The sequence below is a fragment of the Pseudorca crassidens genome, chromosome 5 (assembly GCF_039906515.1).
Source record: "Pseudorca crassidens isolate mPseCra1 chromosome 5, mPseCra1.hap1, whole genome shotgun sequence".
Classification (NCBI taxonomy): domain Eukaryota; kingdom Metazoa; phylum Chordata; class Mammalia; order Artiodactyla; family Delphinidae; genus Pseudorca; species Pseudorca crassidens.
The window spans coordinates 21085921-21107286 of NC_090300.1; the positions used below are offsets into that span (position 1 = coordinate 21085921).

General features: G+C 39.2%; 1 protein-coding gene across 2 annotated transcripts in view; it reads left to right on the plus strand.

Annotated features, from left to right (window-relative positions):
* The window catches only part of IGSF10 (immunoglobulin superfamily member 10), a 41260-nt gene that overhangs the window by 13290 nt on the left and 6604 nt on the right, over positions 1-21366 (plus strand). For both annotated transcript variants that reach the window (XM_067737487.1, XM_067737486.1), the window contains exons 5-6: positions 9569-13870; positions 14345-15242. In XM_067737487.1, the coding sequence (XP_067593588.1) occupies positions 9569-13870; positions 14345-15242 (5200 nt within the window). The remainder of the gene's footprint in view (positions 1-9568; positions 13871-14344; positions 15243-21366) is intronic.

Sequence of the window (21366 nt, forward strand, 5' to 3'; positions counted from 1 at the left end):
GTCCAGTTTTTCCAGAACCATTTATTGAAGAGACTGTCTTTTCTCCATTGTATAGTCTTGCCTCCTTTGTCATAGATTAATTGACCACAGGTGCATGGGTTTATTTCTGGGCTTTCTATCCTGTTCCATTGATGTATATTTTTATGTTCTGTGTCAGTACCATACTGTTTTGATGACTGTGGCTTTGCAGTGTAGTCTGAAGTCAGGGATCCTAGTTCCTCCAGCTGTTTTTCTTCCTCAAGATTGCTTTGGCTATTTGGAGTCTTTTGTGTCTCCATACAAACTTTAAACTTTTTTTGTTCTAGTTCTGTGAAAAATGCCATTGGTAATTTAATAGGGATTGTAATTTAATAGGGATTGCATTGAATCCATAGATTGGCTTGGGTAGTATAGTCATTTTGACAATACAGTAAGTCCCCTACATACGAACTTTCAAGTTGTAAACTTTCAAAGATTCGAACGTGCATTGAAGGCCTGATGGAATTGGAGGACCAGAGAAAGGATGAAGAGAGACAAGAGGAAGAAGAAGGAACTGAAGAACCAAAGAGATTCACAGTGCAGGAGATGGCAAGGGGATTTTATTTATTTGAGGAGGCACTGTTAGTTTTTGAGACACAGGATCTGAATGTAGAATGGTACACGAAGGTTGCAGCAGCCATTCAGGATGTAATCCAGTGCTACCGTTATCATCTATGATGAGAAAAAAAGAGCTACTACCCAGACATCACTGGATCGTTTTTTTCAATAGGGTAGATAGAATTGAATCCAGCAAGGAACCAGAACCTGTGCCATCAATGTCAAGCATGAGTGAAATTGCAGCTTGCCCTCTATACTATTGCTGATGATCCTTCAGCTCTCCCGTCTCCCACCTTCTCTTCCTCCTCCAGTCAGTAACTCTTCTTGCCTATTCACTCAATGCCAGCCCCTGTATGCCAGCTGTTGTACTATACTATTGTGCTTTTCAAGGTACTGTACTGTAAGGTTAAAAATGTTTTATTTTTTGTGTTTGTTTTTTATGTATTATTTGTGTGAAAAGTATTATAAACCTATTACAGTACAGTACTATATAGATAATTGTGTCAGTTGGGTACCTAGACTAACTTCGTTGGACTTACAAACTGGATTTATGAACACGCTCTTGGAATGGAACTCATTCGTGTGTAGGGGAACTACTGTATTGATTCTTCCAATCCAAGAACACGGTGTACTTTTCCAACTGTTTGTGCCATCTTCCATTTGTTTCATCAGCATCTTATAGTTTTTGGAGTACGGTTCTTTTGCCTCCTTAGGTAGGTTTATCCCTAGGTATTTTATTCTTCTTGATGCGATCGTAAATCGGATTGTTTCTTTAATTTTTCTTTCTGATTTTTCATTGTTAGTGTATAGAAGTGCAACAGGTTTCTGAGTATTAATTTTGTATCCTGCAACTTTACTGAATTCATTGATGAGCTCTAGTGTTTTCTGGTATCACCTTTAGGATTTTCTATGTATAGTATCAAGTCATCAGCACACAGTGACAGTTTTAACTTTTCCAATTTGAATTCCTTTTATTTATTTTTCTTCTCTGATTGCCGCGGCTAGGACTTCCAAAACTATGTTGAATAAAAGTGGCGAGAGTGGACATCCTTGTCTTGTTCCTGATCTTAGAGAAAATGCTTTCAGCTTTTCACCATTGAGTATGATGTTGGCTGTAGGTCTGTTATATATGGCCTTTATTATGTTGAGGTATGTTCCCTCTATGCCCACTTTCTAAAGAGTTCTCCCCCATAAATCAGTGTTCAATTTTGTCAAAAGCTTTTTCTGAATCTATTGAGATGATCATATGGTTTTTATTCTTCAATTTGTTAATGTGATGTATCACACTGATTGATTTGCAGATATTTAAAAAAATCCTTGCATCCCTGGGATATATCCCAGTTGATCGTGGTGTATGATCCTTTTAATGTATTGTAGGATTCAGTTTGCTAATATTTTGTTGAGGATTTTTCCATCTATGCTCATCAATGATACTGGTCTGTAATTTTCTTTCTTTTCTTTTTTTTTTGTGGTATCCTTGTATGATTCAGGGTGATGGGGGCCTCATAGAATGAGTTTGGGAGTTCCGATCCTATGTGATTTTTTGGAAGAGTTTGAAAAGGATAGGTGTTAACTCTTCTCTAAATGTTAGATAGAATTTGCCTGTGAAGCCATCTGGTCATGGACTTCTGTTTGTTGGGAATTTTAAAATTACAGTTTCAATTTTAGTACTTGTGATTGGTCTGTTCATATTTTCTATTTCTTCCTGGTCAGTCTTGGGAGATTGTATCCTTCTAAGAATTTGTCCATTTCTTCTATGTTGTCCATTTTATTGGCATATAGTTGCTTGTATTGATAGTAGTCTGTTAGGAGCCTTTGCATTTCTGTGGTGTCCATTGTAACTTCTCGCTTTTCATTTCTAATTTTATTAATTTGAGTCCTCTCCCTTTTTTTCTTGATGAGTCTGGCTAAAGGTTTATCAATTTTGTCTATCTTTTCAAAGAACTGAATTTGTTCCATTGATCTTTTCTATTTTCTTCATCTCTATTTCATTTATTTCTGCTCTGATCTTTTTTATTTAAAATTTACTAGTGTTGGGTTTTTTTTTGAATTTTATTTTTTTTTATACAGCAGGTTCTTATTAGTCATCCATTTTATACACATCAGTGTATACATGTCAATCCCAATCTCCCAATTCATCACACCACCACCACCCACCCCTTTCCCCCCTTGGTGTCTATACGTTTGTTCTCTACATCTCTGTCTCAATTTCTGCCCTGCAAACTGGTTCATCTGTACTATTTTTCTAGGTTCCACATATATGTGTTAATGTACGATATTTGTTTTTCTCTTTCTGACTTACTTCACTCTGTATGACAGTCTCTAGGTCCATCCACGTCTGTACAAATGACCCAATTTCATTCCTTTTTATGGCTGAGTAATATTCCATTGTATATATGTACCACATCTTCTTTATCCATTCATCTGTCGATGGGCATTTAGGTTGCTTTCATGACCTGGCTATTGTAAATAGTGCTGGAATGAACATTGGGGTGCATGTGTCTTTTTGAATTATGGTTTTCTCTGGGTATATGCCCAGTAGTGGGATTGCTGGGTCATATGGTAATTATATTTTTAGTTTTTTAAGGAATCTCCATACTGTTCTCCATAATGGCTGTATCAGTTTACATTCCCACCAACAGTGCAAGAGGGTTCCCTTTTCTCCACACCCTCTCCAGCATTTGCTGTTTGTAGATTTTCTGATGACGCCCATTCTAACTGGTGTGAGGTGATAGTCCAGCCATGGCTAGGACTTCCAAAACTACATTGAATAATAGTTGTGAGAGTGGACATCCTTGTCTTGTTCCTGATCTTAGAGGAAATGCTTTCAGTTTTTCACCATTGAGAATGATGTTTGCTGTGCGTTTGTCGTATATGGCCTTTATTATGTTGAGGTAGGACCCTCTATGCCCACTTTCTGGAGAGTTTTTTTTTATCATAAATGGGTGTTGAATTTTGTCAAAAGATTTTTCTGCATCTTTTGAGATGATCATACGGTTTTTATTCTTCAGTTTGTTAATATGGTGTATCACATCGATTGATTTGCATATATTGAAGAATCCTTGCATCCCTGGGATGAATCCCACTTGATCATGGTGTATGATCCTTTTAATGTGTTGTTGGATTCTGTTTGCTAGTATTTTGTTAAGGATTTTTGCATCTATATTCATCATTGATTTTGGTCTGTAATTTACTTTTTTTGTAGTATCTTTATCTGGTTTTGGTATTAGGGTGATGGTGGCCTCATAGAATGAATTTGGGAGTGTTCCTTCCTCTGCAATTTTTTGGAAGAGTTTGAGAAGGATGGGTGTTAGCTCTTCTCTAAATGTTTGATAGAATTCACCTGTGAAGCCATCTGGTCCTGACCTTTTGTTTGTTGGGAGATTTTTAATCACAGTTTCAACTTCATTACTTGTGCTTGGTCTGTTCATATTTTCTATTTCTTCCTGGTTCAGTCTTGGAAGGTAATATGTTTCTAAGAATTTGTCCATTTCTTCCAGGTTGTCCATTTTATTGGCATAGAGTTGCTTGTAGTAGTCTCTTAGGATGCTTTGTATTTCTGCAGTGTCTGTTGTAACTTTTCCTTTTTCATTTCTAATTTTATTGATTTCAGTCCTCTCTCTCTTGATGAGTCTGGTTAATGGTTTATCAATTTTGTTTATCTTCTCAAAGAACCAGCTTTTAGTTTTACTGATCTTTGCTTTTGTATTCTTTGTTTCCATTTCATTTATTTCTGCTCTGATTTTTATGATTTCTTTCCTTCTGCTAACTATGGCTTGTGTTTGTTCTTCTTTTTCTAGTTCCTTTAGGTTTAAGGTTAGATTGTTTGAGATTTTTCTTGTTTCTTGAGGTAGGCTTGTATAGCTATAAACTTCCCTCTTAGAACTGCTTTTGCTGCATCCCATAGGTTTTGGATAGTTGTGTTTTCATTGTCATTTGTCTCTAGGTACTTTTTGATTTCCTCTTTGATTTCTTCAGTGATCTCTTGGTTATTTAGTAACATATTGTTAGGTTCCATGTGTTTGTGTTTTTTATGTTTTTTTTCCCCTGAAATTGATTTCTAATCTTATAGCGTTGTGGTCAGAAAAGATGCTTGATATGATTTCAGTTTTCTTAAATTAACTGAGGCTAGACTTGTGACCCAAGATATGATCTGTCCTGGAGAATGTTCCATGCGCACTTGAGAGGAAAGTGTAATCTGCTGTTTTTGGATGGAATGTCTTATCAATTAAATCTGTCTCATCTATTGTGACATTTAAAGCTGTGTTTCTTTATTAATTTTCTATTTGGATAATCTGTTGATTGGTGTAAGTGAGGTGTTAAAGTCCCCCACTATTATTGTTTTACTGTTGATTTCCTCTTTTAGAGCTGTTAGCAATTGCCTTATGTATTGAGGTGCTCCTGTGTTGGGTGCATATATATTTATAATTGTTATATCTTCTTCTTGGATTGATCCCTTGATCATTATGTACTGTCCTTCCTTGTCTCTTGTAACATTCTTTATTTTAAAGTCTGTGTTATCTGATATGAGTATTGCTACTCCAGCTTTCTTTTGATTTCCATTTTCATGGAATATCTTTTTCCATTCCCTCACTTTCAGTCTGTATGTGTCCCTAGGTATGAAGTGGGTCTCTTGTAGACAGCATATATATGGGTCTTGTTTTTGTATCCATTCAGCAAGCCTGTGTCTTTTGGTTGGAGCATTTAATCCATTCACCTTTAAGGTAATTAGTGATATGTATGTTCCTATTACCATTTTCTTAATTGTTTTGGGTTTGTTTTTGTAGGTTCTTTTCTTCTCTTGTGTTTCCCACTTAGAGAAGTTCCTTTAGCATTTGTTGTAGAGCTGGTTTGGTGGTGCTGAATTCCCTTAGCTTTTGCTTGTCTGTAAAGCTTTTGATTTCTCCATCGAATCTCAATGAGATCATTGCTGGGTAGAGTAATCTTGGCTGTAGGTACTTCTCTTTCATCACTTTAAGTATATCATGCCACTCCCTTCTGGCTTGTAGAGTTTCTGCTGAAAAACCAGCTGTTAACCTTATGGGAGTTCCCTTGTATATTATTTGTCATTTTTCCCTTGCTGCTTTCAGTAATTTTTCTTTGTCTTTAATTTTTGCCAAATTGATTACTATGTTTCTTGGCCTGTTTCTCCTTGGGTTTATCCTGTATGGGACTCTCTGCACTTCCTGGACTTGGGTGGCTATTTCCTATGTTAGGGAAGTTTTCGACTATAATCTCTTCAAATATTTTCTCAGGTCCTTTCTCTCTCTCTCCTCCTTCTGGGACCCCTATAATGTGAATGTTGTTGCATTTAATGTTGTCCCGGGGTCTCTTAGGCTGTCTTCATTTCTTTTCATTCTTTTTTCTTTATTCTGTTTCGTGGCAGTGATTTTCACCATTCTGTCTTCCAGGTCACTTATCCGTTCTTCTGCCTCAGTTATTCTGCTATTGATTCCTTCTAGTGTTTTTTTCATTTCAGTTACTGTATTGTTCATCTCTGTTTGTTTGTTCTTTAATTCTTCTAGACCTTTGTTAAACATTTCTTGCATCTTCTCGATCTTTGCCTCTGTTCTTTATCCGAGGTCCTGGATCATCTTCACTATCATTCTGAATTCTTTTTCTGGAAGGTGGCCTATCTCCACTTCATTTAGTTGTTTTTCTGGGGTTTTATTTTGTTCTCTGGTACATAGCCCTCTGCCTTTTCATCTTGTCTGTCTTTCTGTGAATGTGGTTTTTTCCCACAGGCTGCAGGATTGTAGTTCTTCTTGCTTCTGCTGTCTGCCCTCTCTGCTCTGCTCTTTATGATTTCTTTCCTTCTACTAACTTTGGGTTTTGTTTGTTCTTCTTTCTCTAGTTGCTTTAGGTGTAAGGTTAGGTTTTTTATTTGGGATTTTTCTTGTTTCCTAAGATTGTATTGCTATAAACGTCCCTCTTAGAACTGCTTTTTCTGCATCCTATAGATTTTGGATCGTTGTACTTTTGTTTTCATTTGTCTCTAGGTATTTCTGATTTCCTCTTTGATTTCTTCAGTGATCCATTGGTTGTTTAGTAGCATATTGTTCAGCCTCCAGCTGTTTGTGTTTTTTACAGTTTTTTCTTGTCATCAATCTGTAATCTCATAGTGTTGTAGGTGGAAAAGATACTTGATACTGTTTCAATTTTCTTAAATGTACCAAGGCTTGCTTTGTGGCCCAGCACGTGATCAGTCCTGGAGAATGTTCCGTGTGCACTTGAGTGGAATGTGTATACTGCCGTTTTTGGATGGAATGCTCTGTAAATATCAGTTAAGTCCATTTGGTCTAATGTGTCATTTAAGGCCTGTGTTTCCTTACTGATTCTGTCTGAATGATCTGTCCATTGATGAAAGTGGGGTGTTAAATTCCCCCACTATTATTATGTTATATATATTCATTCATTATATATAATTAGCCAAACCCATTAGTGCTAACATTTCTTGGTCGTGTCTAAACAATCAAGTGTTCTCCTTTGACTGAGATGCCTTAATGATCATTCTGTGAGACTCATGAATCAGTCACATCAACTTCTGCTTTGACCTTTTTTCCATCTATTCTAAGAGACCGACAGTTTCTCATACCTTCAGTTGCCTCACTTGGCAGTCCTTTTGCACATATCTCAGTAGTTAAATGTAACACAGCTTCATCTATTTTTGGGTATCCTCCATTCTTAGGTTCCAAAAAGCTCTAGGTGTTGCTTTTCTATGAAATATGGGTTTGTGGCCATTTCTCTGACTAACACTTATTTCACAAATATTAAAGTTATGTCCTGCTTCTGTTTCCAGGCCTTTCTATACGCATAATAACTTCTTATTGTAATGCAAAGCATATTGTTATCTTAATAGAAACATTTTAAGTGGCAAACAATATATGTAATACCAACAGTGCATGTAACTCAATTGAAGAGAAAACAATATATGTAAATATCAACAGCTGTAATAGTATTTGTGTGTGTGCAAGCAGTGGTAGCTATATCAAGACTGCCAGCTGGTCAGCCGCTACTGTAAAGCACCTTCAGTTGTAAGACACATCTCAATTTATAAGCTAAAATGTGGAAGAAATGTGGTCTTAGAATTAGGCTGCCCTTCCTTACTTCCTGTAATCTTTCCTGACCGTCCCTTTGCCAGGGTTGGGACACACAGATCAACAAGTAATGGGCTTACAGTCTTGTGGGAAGACAGACAACTAGACAAGTCTTTCTACTAGTGGGCAATAAGGGCTATGATAGGAGAAGTGGAAGGTACCAGGAGAACGAAAAGAAGAGAGCCCACCCAGAAGTAGCACTCTTCTGGCTGGGTAATGAAGGAGGTAAGTAGTTAGGCAGTGATGGAAGAGGGCCTGTCAGACGGCAAGTGTACTGGAAGGTAGGAGGAACAACATATGCCTGAGCTTGATCAGGCATGGCAGAGTTGAGGAATGGAAAGTGTTTCTGTGTGAATAGAACTGAGTGTGGTGGAGAGAATGTAAATGACATGATCAGATTTGCAACTGAGGTAAAATACCTGATGTCCAGGGCTGAGCAATAATCAAACCAAGATGGGATCATAATTCTGTGATGAGGTTTAATTAAGCCAGAAGTCTCCCATGTTTTTTTGCTATAGCAGGGTTTGAGCCCAGGGTACTGGGAAGTAGGTAAAAGGTCACAGCTGTTGGTAAGTGGGTGGTTGAGAAGAGCCTCTTATGAGTGCTCAAAGAGGTTTGCAGGCTTGCCAGCTACCTCCTCTGTGTAAGTTGGGACTTTAAATTTTGCTGAAGAATGCTGAGTAGCCAGATATATGTGGCATTGCCTGTAACATTGAAGTACACACTGAAGGGTTTGGAGTCATTGGTCAAAGAGATTTTCTCAAGCCTTTGAGAGGAATCATGCACACATGGGAAGGTGATTTGACCCTGTCTGGCCACTCTGTCACGTGATATCTTCTAAGAAGTACAATGCTTCTTTTAAATGCTGTGTCTAATGCATGATATGGAACAGCATGGAAGTCCCTGGCTGTATTTTGTAGGAGGTAAAACTCCATACCTCTTATCAAGTATTGCAGTGACCAGCCATTTTAAATAGGCTCACCAGAGCTGTATTTTTAAATGACCACGTACGTGATATCTGAATACCTGAAAGAAGAGATTTCTATGATTCGCAAAGGCTTAGGGTGGTCTAAGAGCTATAAGATTTTTCAGGCTTCTGACTTCACCAAAGTGTCAGTCCTTTAATGGGCTGCTCCGTTGCTTGGGCACAATGTTCCTCTTTCCCCATTAAACTTGATCTTCCTCCATTGAGTCTACCTCAGTTACCAAAGTCATACTGTGTCTTCCTTCACTCTTCTTAATCACCCTCTCTGTTCAACCACATCCTCACCTCTTATTGATTGGTTCTACCGACTTCATTATCTCCTGCAACCATCTTTCTGTCTCCATTCCTACTGTGGCCAAGCTAGACCACACCAAGTTACCTTGTAATTCACTCATTGTTCTTTTTGGTAATGGACAGAAACTTGGGTTCTTAATGATATCCAAGGGCTCATAAATGGTAATTTATCAAACAGGTTATCATTTAAAAGACAGTGAAGGTCTCTGAGTCTTAAAACATTAAAATGGGGAAACAGAACTAAATAATACACAAGTTAATAAAAAGCGACAAACATAAGCATAGCATTTTGTTTCCCTAGATAAGGAAACTATTTATTCAACTAATATTTATGGAGTACCAAATATATATATCAGGTACTTTATAGGCATGGGAAATATAGCAGTGAACAAGACAGACAAAATCCTTGTGCCTATAGATATGATATTGTGGCAGGGTATATAGACAATTTGTTTTCAGAAATCAATCCAAAGACAAAAAAAAAAAAAAAGGACGAGACACTAAAATTTCTAAATTGTTGTTTTAAATTCTAGCAAAAGCTACTTATTCAAAATGTTTAAATGTTAATTCATAAAGAAGCCACAACTGGCAATAATTCAATTGTCATTTTTTCTAGATATAATAAAATGCAAAAGAGACAGAAGTCCCTCCAGTCCTCAGCAATGTCCACGTTGCATGAACCCCAGGACCGCTAAAGGCAGGCCCTTAGTTATGGTCCCAGCTGCAGCTTTCCTGTGTGCCAAGCCAACCATTGACCCCTCCCTGAAATTGAAGAGCCTGACTATTCTGGAAGATAGTGTTTCTGTGTCCATCTCTCCCCAAGATTTCATGGCACCCTTCGGCTCCCTGACTTTGAATATGACAGACCAGTCTGGAAATGAAGCTAACATGATCTGCAGTATCCAAAAGCCCTCAACAACGTCATCCACTGCATTCACTGCAGAAAATGACTATATCATGCTAAACGCATCATTTTCAACATCTCTGGTGTGTAACATAGATTACAGTCACATTCAGCCAGTGTGGAAAGTGCTGGCTTTGTACAGTGACTCTCCTCTGATCCTAGAAAGGAGCCACTTGCTCACTGAAACACCACAACTCTGCTACAAATATAAACAGGTGGTACTGAAGCCTGAAGACATCTTTACCAACGTTGCGGCTGATCTCAGAGCAGATCCCTCTTGGTTGATGCAAGACCAAATTTCCTTGCAGCTAAACAGAACTGCCACCACACTCAGTACACTGCAGATCCAGTACTCCAGCGATGCCCAAGTCACTTTACCAAGGGCAGAGAAGAAGCCAGAGAAACACAAATGGACCATGATTTCCAGGGATAACAATACTAAGCGGGAACGCACTGTTTTGGTCGGTGGGACCATTGACCTAGATTGCCCCAGCCAAGGAGACCCTCCCCCACAACTGGAGTGGCTTCTAGCTGATGGAAGTAAAGTGAGAGCCCCTTACGTTAGTGAGGATGGACGAATCCTGATAGACAAAAGTGGAAAACTGGAACTCCAGATGGCTGATAGTTTTGACACAGGCATATACCACTGCATAAGCACCAATTACGATGACGCAGATATTCTCACCTATAGGATTACGGTGGTAGAGCCCTACATAGAAGCTTATCAGGAAAATGGAGCTCGTCATATAGTTTCCATTGGTGAAACACTTGACCTTCCATGCCATTCTACGGGTATCCCAGATGCCTCTGTCAGCTGGGTTCTTCCAGGAAACACTGTGCTCTATCAGTCCTCAAGAGATAAGCAAATTCTTAACAATGGCACATTAAGAATATTACAGGCGACTCAAAAAGACCAGGGTCATTATCGTTGTGTAGCAGCCAACCCATCAGGGATCGATTTGTTAATTAACAAAGTTTCAGTCAAAATAAAAGGGCAACAGCCAGTGGAGCATAATGTAGAAACAGATGGATCTGGGTTTGATGAGCCCAATGCCATTGCTCAGCGTAAGGACCCACCAGCTGCACAGCTCCCCACATCTGCTCCAGTGAGGGCTGAGGCTGGAAAACAAGTCTCAATCACAAGTAAGAATCCTAAGCATGGGGTGCTAATAGCCCAGCGGCGTGGAGATGCAACCAACCGACGTTTCGGAGAGCACAGGAGGCAGTTCCCTCCCTCTGCCCGGAGAATTGACCCACAACACTGGGCAGCACTACTGGAGAAAGCTAAAAAGAACATTGTGCCTGAGAAGCGAGAAAATACCATAACAAAGCCACCTCTACCAGTCACCCAACTCCTGGAAATACCTGGTGAGGAAGTAGACTCATCAGGCATGCTCCCTCCAGATGAGGAATTTATGGTCCTGGTGACTAAAGCTCCCAGTGTTCTGGCAAGGACAGTGACTGCTGAGTCCAGAAAATCATCTGATAGCCCTGTGACAAGTATAACTGCTGGCACCCAAGTCTCCCCAATTGTGAGTCCACAGATACTACTGCCTGAAAAACCAAGAGGTTTCAAACCATCTACTACTATTAAAACTAAAGCCATGTCAAAGAATATGAACATAACCACATCAAGCAAAATGCAAGGCACAACCAACCGAAATTTATCTACTATCTTTCCTCTACTACCTGAAGCAAGTCAATTTCAGGATACTGATGACATGGAGAGAAAAAGAGAGCATTTGCAAAGTGCATCCCCAGTAACAGTGGGGGCTACTACAATCAAAGATGTCCGTATCAAAATTCTGGGCAGTGCTAACAGTAAAGCTGATGTATTTTTAGGATCAGTAAATGCCACAAAGAGTCATCAGATGTCTGTAATAGGAGTCAGCGAACCCTGGAGCCATCATTCCCATTCTCACGTTACTCAAAAACCTAACACCTCTGAGCTCCCTTCAGACCCATACACTGGTGCTCATTCTCAGTTACACATTCCTAGAAATAGTACAATTAACACTCCACTGTCCAGGCACTTTGGAAGACGGAGGAAAATCTGGAGCAGGGGGCGAACTCCAATTTTCCGACAGCATGGATACAACTTTGTGGGGCCAACACGCAGAGGTTCTTCTGTAGAAAGAACCACTGCATTTTTAGCCACAGAGCACAATGTGGAGTGCCCATCCTGTTCTCCCAGAGAAAGACTCACCACTGCTGCAGCAGCATTGCCTTTTCCAAGGACTTCCCCCATCACCCTCCCTGAAGCTAAAATTGCCAGAGTCATAGCAGAAGAATCTACAACTCTAGTCCACAATCCATCATTACTATTTGAGAAAAAACCAAATGTAGATGTTGAGAAAACAACACAGACAATAAAATATTTCAGTGCTGAAAGTACCCAAGCGACTCCAACTTGTGCAGTTATGACTCATGCAACAGATATTAGTTACCCAAGCATGTCTAAAGCCAGTGAAGCTAAAAGAGATTCAGTGATCGTATCGCCACTTCCAGGTCCCACCATCAAGCCACCTATGCCTACTACTATAGCCATTACAAGACTTTCAAGAAGGAAAGTTCCCTGGCATCATATCTTTGTAAATAACCATATCCAAAAAGAAAAGCTAAAGAATCAGCAAAAATTTGGTTCACAAAAAAGCACAGACTTGGTTCTTCCTAAAATATCTCCTGCTTTACCCACAGATAAAGTTTCCCCCTTCCATTTCACAACACTCTCAGCAAGTGTGATGCAAATGCCATCCGTAACATCAGCTACAACTCACCACAGTACCACTAGAACACACAGTCGTATAAGTCTCCCAACAGTGAAGGAGCTGCCCTTCCCACCTGTTTACCCTACATCTCCTAGTAGCTCAAGCAAAGAATCAAGTACAGATTTCGTATCACTGCAAACAGCCATGCTGACAACTACTCCTACTGCCCCTGCATCTATCATTATCAACAAAGCCCAAATAGCCAGACCCAGGGCACGAAAAGTACAAAGAATAAAGGAGCCTCAAAAGAATAGGAATGACCCAAATAACTCTCCCAGCCAGATTTCTGGCTTCATTACACCCACCACTGTGACACTTCCTGTTCTAACAGCAGCTGAAACTTCAACCAAACCCAGTGTGTCTGCTCTCACTCATTCTCTTCTAGAAAACATAAAAGAAATTTCAAGCACAGCTGGTCTTCATCCAAGAACCTTTCATCTGACAGATGTGCTTGAAGAACCACCCCAGAAGAGTAGTCAGACTTTGAAGAGAACAGCTGCTTCTGAAACCACCTTGTCCAGCAAACGACACCGGAGTACCACCACTAGGAATAAAATCCTTAGACGCTCAACTGTGCCACCCTTCCTGAGCGCCAGTGCCACTCCAATGCCAATTCCCACCTCCCCTCCCTTGAGTAACCAAAATGCAGTTGCTGACAATATGGCAACTCCCATTTTCAGGACGATGACAAGTACAATGGTGAAGTCACATGAATCCTCAAAGCACAATGCTCATCCACAGCAATTAGCAGTAACATCTCCCCAAACTCACCCAAATGCCAAGTTCACAATTGGAATCACCCACTTTATCTACTCCAATCTGTTACGTTCTACTTCTATGCCAGCACTAATAACAGCTAAATCACAGAATTCTAAGTTGACTCCCTCTCCCTGGTCAGAAAACCATTTTTGGCACAAGTCACACCCAGAAATGGCTGAAAAGGTCAAAAAGCCAGTAGTGAGCATATTGCCCACTCCAGATCTGCCAGAGGACACCACTCATGCTTCAAATTGGGATATACAGAAGAATGCAAAGAAAAGTAGCTTCGATAAGACACCAATTCAAAAAATAACAACTTCCAAATTCCTTCCCTTTGATTCTTTATCTAGGAATATATTGGAAAGGCCCAGAATAGTTGGAGGAAGAGCGGCAAGTTTTACTGTTCCAGCTAACTCAGATGCCTTTCTTCCTTGTGAAGCTGTTGGGAATCCCATGCCCACTATCCACTGGACCAGAGTCTCATCAGGTATTTGAAACTGTTTCTTTACGCTTCATCTTCTTTAGTTACAAAACAAGGAAAACACTGTGTTATGTTTTGGGGTTATGTAGCCAAATAATCAACATCAACCTCAGATTTCTCCAAGACTGAAACAATTAATATCCTTATTTGATATATGCATGGCTTTTTGCTCATTAGAAGGTTTTAAAACATATGTTAAGACCATTTTTTTGAAATGCTTTGAAAGCAGATCCAAAGAAATTGTGAGTGGTCACTGTGTTGAAGCATCTGGCTTTTACATTAAAATTAGTTTTATTTTAAAAAAAAAATCCAGAAATAACTTTACTAACCTGAAGACTAGGTGTCTTAATTTTAAATATATTTTTTTCCCAGTAGCCTAATAAAAAGATAGCGTTCCTCTTGAGACTTCCATGTGAGCAATTTATGTTTATTACCTAAACTTTGATGACCTATGGCTATAAATTTCTTTCTTCTTATCAGGACTTGATTTGTCTAAAAGGAAACAGAATAGCAGGTTCCAGGTGCTCCCCAATGGCACCCTGTCCATACAGAGGGTGGACCTTCAGGACCGTGGACAGTACCTGTGCTCAGCATCCAATCCATTTGGCACAGACCGCCTTCATGTCACCTTGTCCGTGGTTTCCTATCCCCCCAGGATCCTGGAGAGACATACTAAGGAGATCACAGTCCATTCCGGAAGCACAGTGGAACTGAAGTGCAGAGCTGAAGGCAGGCCCAGCCCTACAATTTCCTGGATTCTTGCAAACCAAACAGTGGTCTCTGAATCATCCGAGGGGAACAGGCAGGCCCTGGTGACATCTGACGGGACGCTGGTCATCCACAATCTCAGCGTTTATGACAGGGGCTTTTACAAATGCGTGGCCAGCAACCCAGCGGGCCAGGACGCACTGCTGGTTAAAATACAAGTTATTGCGGCGCCACCTGTTATTCTAGAACAAAAGAGGCAAGTTATTGCAGGGACTTGGGGTGAAAGTTTGAAACTGCCCTGTACTGCCAAAGGAACTCCTCAGCCCGGTGTTCACTGGGTCCTCTCTGATGGCAGCGAAGTGAAACCATTACAGTTCGTCAATTCCAAGTTCTTATCTTCAAATGGAACTCTGTTTATAAGAAACATAGCCTCTTCAGACCGGGGCACTTATGAATGCATTGCTACCAGCTCCACTGGCTCAGAGAGAAGGGTGGTAATTCTTACAGTGGAAGAACGAGAGACGATCCCCAGGATAGAATTTGCATCCCAGAAATGGACGGAGGTGAATCTGGGGGACAAACTACTACTGAACTGCTCAGCCACTGGGGAGCCGAAACCGAAAATAATCTGGAGGCTACCATCCAAGGCTGTCGTCGACCAGCGGCACAGGTAAACCATACCTTTCTGTTGAGATTATCTTATTTAGCCGTACAACTTCGGAAGTGGTCAAAGGGGTAGAGCGAGAGTAGCAGCAGTGTTAGAGAGCACACAGACTCTACACAGAAAAGTAACTCGCTCTAAAGAAAACCTAATCATTTTGAGACTAATACAAAATAATACAAATTATATAAAAACCAAGTTTCTTACATGCCATACTCTAAGGGCCAGCTTCTTCCTGAGTTTATATAGTTAAAAAGGATAAAAAATCTCATTTGCTTCCATACTTGTGACAGTTTTAAAATGGTACCTGTGTAAATGTATTTATAATTTTTCTATCCAAAAATAAGAGGGAATGTTGTAAAGCAATCAAGTTCTGGAGAGATGCACTTCATTATTTCACTCTTCAGAATCTCCTAGTAAAGCATTTTCAATTTTAGTGCAATCTATACTTAATTTATGCTACCCTAAAACTGCAAAGCACTTTATGAAAGTCACAACATTAAGGCCTTCACAAAGTGAAATGTATTCAGGACCTCCAATCACTCTGACGGTGTCGGACACATATGTACACATACACACTTTCTCTAATATCTCCTGTTACAGGCATATTAATAGTGATTTTTAACTGTTTTCTATACAGATTAAATCTCTTTGAAGAATAAGTTTGAGTATTAATTTTTGCCATTTACATGACTTCATACAATGATGTTTCATAATATGACAGAAAAGATGGGGATGAACATTTCCCTTTTATATGTTTGTTTGTTTATTTATTTTTAATACATCCTTATTGGAGTATAACTGCTTCACAATACTGTGTTAGTTTCTGTTGCACAACAAGGCGAATGAGCCACATGCATACACATGTCCCCTCCCTCTTGAGCCTCCCTCCCACCCTCCCTATCCCACCCCTCTAGGCATCACAAAGCACCCAGCCGATCGCCCTGTGCTATGCTGCTGCTTCCCACCAGCCAACTATTTTAGGTTCGGTAGTGAATATATGTTAATGTTGCTCTCACTTCGCCCCAGCTTCACGCTCCCACCCCATGTCCTCAAGTCCACTTTCTATGTCTGTCTCTTTATTCTTGCCCTGCAACTAGGTTCATCAGTACCATTTTTTTTTTATTCCATATATATGTGTTAGCATACGGTATTTGTTTTTCTCCTCCTGACTTACTTCACTCTGTATGACAGACTCTAGGTCCATCCACCTCACTCCAAATAACTCAGTTTTGTTTCTTTTTATGGCTGAGTAATATTCCATTGTATATATTTGTCACATCTTCTTTATCCATTCATCTGTCGATAGACATTGAGGTTGGTTCCATGTCCTGGCTATTGTAAATAGTGCTGCAATGAACATTGTGGTACTGTCTCTTTTTGAATTATGGTTTTCTCAGGGTATATGCCCAGTAGTGGGATTGCTGGGTCGTATGGTAGTTCTATTTTTAGTTTTTTAAGGAACCTCCATACTGTTTTCCATAGTGGTTTTATCAATTTATATTCCCACCAACAGCACAGGAGGGTCCCCTTTTCACCACACCCTTTCCAGCATTTCTTGTTTGTACATTTTTTTGATGACGGCCATTCTGACTGGTGTGAGGTGATACCTCCTTGTAGTTTTGATTTGCATTTCTCTAATAATTAGTGATGTTGAGCATCTTTTCACGTGCCTCTTGGCCATCTGTATGTCTTCCTTGGTGAAATGTCTATTTAGGTCTTCTGCCCATTTTTTAACTGGATTTTTTTGATATTGAGCTCCATGAGCTGTTTGTGTATTTTGGAGATTAAGTCTTTGTTTATTGTTTCATTTGCAAATATTTTCTCCCATTCTCAGGGTTGTCTTTTTGTCTTGTTTATGGTTTCCTTTGCTGTGCAAAAGCTTTTAAGTTTAATTAAGTCCCATTTGTTTATTTTTGTTATTTCTGTTACTCTAGCAGGTGGGTCAAAAAAGATCTTGCCATGGTTTATGTCAAAGAGTGTTTTTCCTGTTTTCCTCTAAGAGTTTTATAGTGTCTGGTCTTACATTTAAGTCTTTAATCCATTTGGGGTTTATTTTTGTGTATGGTGTTAGGTAGTATTCTAATTTCATTCTTTTACATGTAGCTGTCCACTTTCCCCGGAACCATGTATCAAAGAGGCTGTCTTTTCTCCATTGTATATTCTTGCCTCCTTTGTCATAGATTAGGGGTCTATAGGTGCGTGGGTTTACCTCTGGACTTTCTATCCTGTTCCATTGACCTATATTTATGTTTTTGTGCTAGCACCATACTGTCTTGATTACCGTAGCTTTTTGGTATAGTTTGAAGTCAGGGAGCCTGATTCCTCCCACTCCGTTTTTCTTTCTAAAGATTGCTTTGGCTATTCAGGGTCTTTTGTATTTCCATACAAATTGTAAATTTTTTTGTTCTAATTCTGTGAAGAATGCCATTGGTAGTTTGATAGGGGTTGCACTGCATCTGTAGATTGCTTTGGGTAGTATACTCATTTTCACAATATCAATTCTTCCAATCCAAGAACGTGGTATATTTCTCCATCTGTTTATATCGTCTTTGATTTCTTTCATCAGTGTTTTACAGTTTTCTGAGTACAAGTCTTTTGCCTCCTTAGGCAGGTTTATTCCTAGGTATTTTATCCTTTGTGTTGCAGTGGTAAATGGGAGTGTTTGCTGAATTTCTCTTTCTGATTTTTCGTTGTTGTTGTATAGGAATGCCAGAGATTTCTGTGCATTAATTTTGTACCCTGTTACTTTTACCAAATTCATTGATTAGCTCTGGTAGTTTTCTGGTGGCATCTTTAGGATTTTCTATGTATAGTATCATGTCATCAGAAAACAGTGACAGATTTACTTCTTTTCCGATTTGGATTCCTTTTATTTCTTTTTCTTCTCTGATCGCTGCGGCCAGGACTTCCAAAACTATGTTGAATAAGAGTGGCGAGAGTGGACATCCTTGTTTTGTTCCTGATCCTAGTGGAAATGCTTTCAGTTTTTCACTGTTGAGTATGATGCTTGCTGTGGGTTTGTCATAAATGGCCTTTATTATGTTGAGGTAGTTTCCCTCTATGCCCATTTTCCGGAGAGTTTTTATGATAAATGGGTCTTGAATTTTGTCAAAAGCTTTTTCTGCATCTATTAAGATGATCATATGGTTTTTATCCCTTAATTGGTTAATGTGGTGTATCACATTGATTAATTTGCATATATTGAAGAATCCTTGCATCCCTGGGATAAATCCCACTTGATCATGGGGTATGATCCTTTTAATGTGCTGTTGGATTCTGTTTGCTAGCATTTTGTTCAGGATTTTTGCACCTATGTTCATCAGTGATATTGGCCTGTAGTCTTCTTTTTTTGTGATATCTTTTTCTGATTTTGGTGTCAAGGTGATGGTGGCTTTGTAGAATGAATTTGCGAGTGTTTCTCCCTCTGCAATTTTTTGGAAGAGTTTGCGAAGGATCGGTGTTAGCTCTTCTCTAAATGTTTGATAGAATTGGCCTGTGAAGGCAACTGGTCCTGGACTTTTGTTTGTTGGAAGATTTGAAATTACAGTTTCAATTTCATTACTTGTGATAGGTCTGTTTATAGTTTCTAATTCTTCCTGGTTCAGTCTTGGAAAATTGTACCTTTCCAAGAATTTGTCCATTTCTTCGTGGTTGTCCATTTTATTGGTATATCGTTGTTTGTAGTAGTCACTTATAATGCTTTGTATTTCTGCAGTGTCAGTTGTGATTTCTCCTTTTTTCATTTCTAATTCTATTGATTTGAGTTTTCTCCCTTTTTTTCTTGATGAGTCTGGCTAAAGGTTTATCAATTTTGTTTATCTTCTCAAAGAACCAGCTTTTAGTTTTACTGATCTTTGCTTTTGTATTCTTTGTTTCCATTTCATTTATTTCTGCTCTGATCTTTATGATTTCTTTCCTTCTGCTAACTCTGGGTTTTGTTTGTTCTTCTTTCTGTAGTTCCTTTAGGCGTAAGGTTAGATTTAGTTGAGATTTTTCTTGTTTCTTGAGGTAGGCTTGTATAGCTATAAACTTCTCTCTTAAAACTGCTTTTGCTGCACCCCATAGGTTTTGGATTGTGTTTTCCTTGTCATTTGTCTCTAGGTATTTTTTAATTTCCTCTTTGATTTCTTCAGTGATCTCTTGGTTACTTAGTAACGTATTGTTTAGCCTCCATGTGTTTGTGTTTTTTATGTTTTTTTCCTGTAATTGATTTCCAATCTCATAGCATTGTGGTCAGAAAAGATGCTTGATACGATTTCAATTTTCTTAAATTTTCCAAGGCTTGATATGTGACCCAAGATGTGATCTGTCCTGGAGAATGTTCCACGTGCACTTGAGAAGAAAGTGTATTCTGCCACTTTTGGGTGGAATGTTCTATAAATATCAATTAGACCTATCTGGTCTCTTGTGTCATTTTTTTTTCTTTCCAGTACGTGGGCCTCTCACCGCTGTGGCCTCTTCCGCTGTGGAGCACAGGCTCCAGAAGCACAGGCCCAGCGGCCACAGCCCACGGGCCCAGCCACTCTGCGGCATGCGGGATCCTCCTGGACCGGCGCACGAACCCGCGTCCGCTGCATTGGCAGGCGGACTCTCAACCACTGCACCACCAGGGGAGCCCTCTTGTGTCATTTAAAGCTTGTGTTTCCTTATTTATTTTCTGTTTGGATGATCTGTCCATTGGTGTAAATGGGGTGTTAAAGTTCCCTACTATTATTGTGTTACTGTCGATTTCCCCTTTTATGGCTGTTAGCATTTTCCTTATGTATTGAGGTGCTCCTATGTTGGGTGCATAAACATTTATAATTGTTATATCTTCTTCTTGGAGTTATCCTTTGATCATTATGTAGTGTCCCTCCTTATCTCTTGTAACAGTCTTTATTTTAAAGTCTATTTTATCTGATACAAGTATTGCTGCTCCAGCTTTCTTTTGATTTCCATTTGCATGGAATATCTTATTCCATCCCTTCACTTTCAGTCTGTACATGTCCCTGAAGTGGTCTGACTTGTGTCTCTTATAGACAGCATATAGGTGGGTCTTGTTTTTGTATCCATTCAGCCAGTTTGTGTCTTTTGGTTGGGGCATTTAATCCATTTACATTCAAGGTTATTATTGATATATATGTTCCTATTACCATTTGCTTAATTGTTTTGGGTTTGTTTTTGTGGGTCTTTTTCTTGTCTTGTGTCTCCTGCTTAAAGAAGTTTCTATAGCATTTGTTGTAAAGCTGGTTTGGTGGTGCTGAATTCTCTTAGCTGTTGCTTGTCTGAAAAGCTTTTGAGTTCTCCATCGAATCTGAATGAGATCCTTGCTGGGTAGAGTAATCTTGGTTGTAGGTTTTTCTTTCATCACTTTAAGTACGTCCTGCTACTCCCTTCTGGCCTGCAGAGTTTCCACTGAAAAATCAGCTGATAACCTTATAGGGATTCCTTTGTATGTTATGTTTGGTTTTTCCCTTGCTGTTTTCAATATTTTTTCTTTTAATTTTTGTTAGTTTGATTAATATGTGTCTTGGTGTGTTTTTCCTAGGGTTTATCCTGTATGGGATTCTCTGTGCTTCCTGGACTTGGGTGACTATTTCCTTTCCCATGTTAGGGAAGTTTTCAACTATAATCTCTTCAAGTGTTTTCTCAGACTCTTTCTTTTCCTCTTCTTCTTCTGGGACCCCCTATAATGAGAATGTTGGTGCATTTTGTGTTGTCCCAGAAGTCTCTGAGATTGTCTTCAATTCTTTTCATTCTTTTTTTCTTTATTCTGCTCCTCAGCTATTATTTCCACTATTTTGTTTTCCAGCTCACTTATTCGTTCTTCTGCTTCAGTTATTCTGTTATTGATTCCTTCTAGTGTATTTTTCGTTTCAGTTATTACATTGTTCACCTCTGTTTATTTGTTCTTTAGTTCTTCTAGATCTTTGTTAAACATTTCTTGTATTTTCTCAATCTGTGCCTCCATTCTATTTCTGAGATTCTGGATCATCTTTACTATCATTACTCTGAATTCTTTTTCAGGTAGATTGCCTATTTCCTCTTCATTTATTTGGTCTTGTAGGTTTTTGCCTTGCTCCTTCATCTGTGACATATTTTTTTGCCATCTCATTTTTTTTTTTTTATGAGTGGGATTGTATTCCTCTCT